At 55.7% G+C, this 4,410-nt stretch overlaps 1 protein-coding gene across 1 annotated transcript in view; it reads left to right on the forward strand.

The window, feature by feature from the left end:
- Positions 1–2,314: 2,314 nt before the first annotated feature.
- Positions 2,315–4,410, forward strand: part of ARHGEF1 (Rho guanine nucleotide exchange factor (GEF) 1) — an 18,502-nt gene continuing 16,406 nt past the window's right edge. The window contains exon 1 of the mRNA XM_010863074.1: positions 2,315–3,441. Within this exon, the coding sequence (XP_010861376.1) occupies positions 3,404–3,441 (38 nt within the window). The 5' untranslated portion in view covers positions 2,315–3,403. The remainder of the gene's footprint in view (positions 3,442–4,410) is intronic.

Raw genomic sequence — 4,410 nt, forward strand, 5'->3', positions numbered from 1 at the left:
CATCCCTGGGCCTCAGTTTTTCCATCTGTCAAAGGGGACAAAGAGAGGAGAAGTAATACTTGCTGAGGGCCCGGGAGGTGAGATGAGGGCTGCAAGCCCGGGGTCAAAGCTTCCCAACCGTCTGGCGGAGGATGGATGATCACTCCCATTGCACGGGTGGGGAAACTGAGACCCAGGGAGTAAAACCAACTCGTCCCAGGGCACGCACATCGTGAGACTGAGTGGAGTTGGGATTTGAACTCGCAGGTGCTTTCAGCCAAGCGCCGTCCTCCAAGCCTGCATACTTTAGAGCCACTCAAAAGGAAAAGTGGCAATAGGCCATAGGCTGTCTTGAAGCTGAAAGTTGCAGAACGCGTTTGAAAGCATTTTTTGGAAAGGTCTTTTTCTGGGTTGGGTCAGGAATTATACCCTGGGAAATAGGTTGTAGGGGACAAAAACTGGAGATCGTTCCCCATTGTACAGATGGGAAGACTGAGGCCCGGAGAGAGGTATTTACTTTTTCCGCATGTTAGATGAAAGGATTTTGTTTTGCAGGATTTTGTTTGCAAAATCCAGGATTTTGTTTTGCAGCCCCAGCAGAAAGTGTGCGGGGGTGTCTGGGGCGGGGGCACTGCAGGGAGAATTAATGTATAGGCGTTGGGAATTCAAACGGTCCCACGTTGGGGCGGCGAGATAGGACGGGGACCCCAGTCTGGGGGGGGTCGGCTAGGGGTCGGGGCGACTACGTGATCTCGGATTGAACCAACACTGATCTGGGGGCTGGAACTATCCCCGCCTCCAGCCGGGGGGCGGGGGGCAGGGGGCGGGGTCCAGGAGACTGACGGGGGCAGTCGATATACGGAAACGCCAGCCCTCCTAGACAGGCCAGAGCGGCCCTATCTGGCCTGCGTGGCTCAGCGGAGAGCTAGAGCGGCCGGCAAAGAGGAGTAGAGTTTTCTGGGCTGGAGCCCGGCAGGAGCGGGCTAGAACGGCTGGCAGGAGGAGTGGAGCTGGACGCAAAGGCCTACTCCGGGCTGGCTAGAGCGACTCCGAGTCGGGGGTGGGGGAGCCCGAGCCGGCGCGCGGAGGCTTCGGTTCTGGCTGCTGCGGTGCTTCGCCTCCGACCTGGAGCAGGTGAGGGACGCGGCCCCCGGCGGGCGTCAGACCCTGACTCCGCACGTCCTCCCCAGCAACCCTGACCATGCACGCTGCCAAGTCCCGTGTAGGATTTAGGGCCCGTGTACACCCGCCACGTCCTACATACGATTTGGGGCTTGTGTAGACCTGCCACGTTCCATGTAGATCACTAGGTCCTACAGACCCTCTAAGGGGTCCTGATGACCCCGCGTGGATGTGCAGCTCCTTACAGAAGGGGGGTTTCGATACATCAATAGCATCTGCTAGAATCCGGGGCCCTATGGACCGTGGGTCTCGGGGACCACCAACCTCCCCATAGAATTCTGTACCCCTTTTAAATCTCCAGAGGTCCCACACACTGGCTTCTTTCCCTTATGGACTTAACGATCCTGTGTGACTTACGATCCTGTGGCCAGGGATCCTTGTAGACCACCATGTGTCAAACAGAATCCGGGGCCTTAGGCATTCCAAGGACTAACCTTGACTACTCTGTGTTTTAGTTTCTTTAAGGCTCCCAGAGGTTCTTGGAGACCAGGGTCATCCACTCAATATCTTAGAGTCCCTGAACTGTGAGTCACTCAGTCGTGTTCGACTCTTTTCGACCCCGTGGACTGTACAGCCCGCCAGACTTCTCTGTCCATGGAATTCTCCAGGCAAGAATACTGGAGTGGGTAGCTATTCCCTTCTCCAGGGGATCTTCCTGACCCAGGGATTGAACCCGGTCTCCCGCATTGCCGGCAGATTCTTTGTGATCTAAGCCACCAGGAAAGCCTGTTGTAGACACCGAGCCCTGCATAATACCCAGGTGCCCATGTAGTCCTTGCGCATGCCCACTTTGTTCTCGGACCCCCATCGTTAAGGACCTTGTCACCCTGCCCTCATCTCTACAGCCCCATAAACACAGCACCCTCCTGCTGCACCGCAGGCCTTGTCATTTGCCTTTAGATCCATCTGACCGCTTCCACCTATCACTCTCTAACTTTGCAGGACTCCTTCATGACCCATCTTTTAAGGAGCCACCCTCCTCCCCAATCCTCTCTGAGCCCAGGCCTCTGTGGAGTAGCTGAGTCCAGTCTAAACTCCTGCCCAGGCCACAGTGTCCATGTACCCGGACACCATAGGGAGAACTGCTGTGTCTCAGCTTTGATTGAGATTGCAGTTTCCTAAGGTAGGCATGTGGATTCCCCATGCTCTCAAAGCAGCACATTCTGGGAGTTAAATGCATAAACTCTGGAGCCAGCCTGCCTGGGTCAGAATCCTGGCACTGCCTCTTATAAGCTGTGCCTCAGTTTCCTCCTCTGTAAAATGGGAATAGCAGTAATAAGACAACTGCTCAGGGTCACTGGAAGGATTGAGTTTATACCTGTCAAGCACTAATACTGTACTTCATGGCACTTAGTGCACATTATGCGTTAGCTATTATTTCCTATTGTGGTGATGAGGAATGAAGGCAGTAATACTTATCAAGTGCATGTTCCGAGGCCTGCCTGGCACCTAAGCATTTGCTCAGATAAACCTTTGTCCTTGCCTTGGCCCTTTTGGAATCACCCCTGCCTCTGTCGAACTTTTTCCACCCACCCCGGAGTGGGATGAGCGTGGACCCTCCGTGTCCATGGTCATGCCTTCCAGCCCAGAAGCTGCAGCTGGTGGCCTGGTGAAGGTTTTCTGTCTCGGATGGGAGTAATAATAGCATGGGGCTGCTTGTGGTTATGAGGCTTCAGTGAGTTACTCTGTGAGAAGCACTTAGAGCAGCGCCTAGCACACTGTAAGTGCAGTGTAAGTTCAGCTCTCATAATAAATAATTACTACTATTCTTCTGCCTTGGTTTGCAACTTTATTTATGTGAACATTTAACAATGCTCAGATCTGAAGTCACCCAAGCTTGGATGTTGGACAAACACACTTTATGGAAAAGAATCAAAATGAGGCCAGCTTGGGTGAACCCATAGGATGGCACTTGGACACTCCAGAAGGCATTATTGTTTAATGATCAGAGTCAAAAGGCCGGCTGCCGTTTATTGAGTGCTAGGGAGGAGGCCAGTGGAAGAGGAGAAGGATGGGACACAGGCGACCAGGCAACGAGGGTTATAAATAGCTTTGGGCTGTGGGGAGAACCCACCCCCCCCCCACCGTGGTACACCCCACCCGTTTCCACAGCTCCTTCCTGCCTGACACACGGGCTCAAGTGGCATTAGTCAGACTAATTAAGAACACCGACAATGTCGGTGGGAAGACACAGGGAGAAGTGGAGATTCTAAGGGAGACAAGATGGGAGAGACAGCGAGAGATGGGAGAGAGAGGCGAGACAGCGAGCGACACGGACAGGTGCGGGGACAGTGGCTGCAGGAACCAGACATGGGGAGACAGAGGCTGCGAAGAGCGAGGAGGGGAGACGGGGAGCAAGAGAAGATAGGGTGGGGCCTCGGCGGATGTGGGGGGAGGGGAGGCAGAGCCGGTGGGAAAAAATGAGCCGGGTCTGAAGGAAGGGAGAGCAAAAATGAAGAATCAGGGAGGAAAGAGGCAAAAGACAGGAGGCAGACTCAAGGGAGAGACAGCCAGGGAGCGGCAGCTGGGGAGAGGCAAGCTGGCAGACAGACAGACGGGACAGGTGGGTGTGGGGTGAGGGAGACAGAGGCACCTGGGGGGATGAGCTATCTGACGGCCGTCCCTTACTTTCTGGGATGGGAGCCGGAAAGATGCCAGGGCCCCGAGGGAGAGAAGTGGCTTCAAGGCCTCTTGGTCCCTGAAGGAGGAGGGTTCGCAGTTTTGTTTTCTTCTGTGGAGAGAGCTGGGGGTTGGGGGATTTGCTATTGTGATTTCCTGTCACAGGAAGTGGGGCTAGTGGGTTCAGAGGCAACATCCTGCCCCAGGCCTGTCGCAGGTCAGAGGCAAGCCCCCACACCCCAGTTATCTCCCTCCCAGCTCCCCTCTAACTTTTCCAACTCTGTTAGCCTGCAAGCCCTGCCCGCCTAGGACCCAACTCCCCAACCCCTCCTCCCTTACTTAGATCCAAGAGCCCCCAGGCCCTTCCTTCATCAGGGGACTCCAAATCGCAGGCTCTTGGGCCACAGCTCTCTCATGGACCCAGGCTCCTGGCCTCCAGCTGCCCCCAACACGCGGCTCCCTGTCCTCGGGCTCCCCGCCCTGGCTGGCCTCTGAAGGGCTCTTTGTCGCCACACAGAGGCCCCATTGAGCTGTGGAGGCCGGGATGGGGGGGAGAGGAGGCTGTTTACTCACCTTCGCACCTGGGCCAGGAATCTGTGAGTAACCGCCCTGCCCCCCCCGCCTCCCTCC

The sequence above is a fragment of the Bison bison genome, unplaced genomic scaffold (genome assembly GCF_000754665.1).
Source record: "Bison bison bison isolate TAMUID 2011002044 unplaced genomic scaffold, Bison_UMD1.0 scf7180017858349, whole genome shotgun sequence".
Classification (NCBI taxonomy): Eukaryota; Metazoa; Chordata; class Mammalia; order Artiodactyla; family Bovidae; genus Bison; species Bison bison.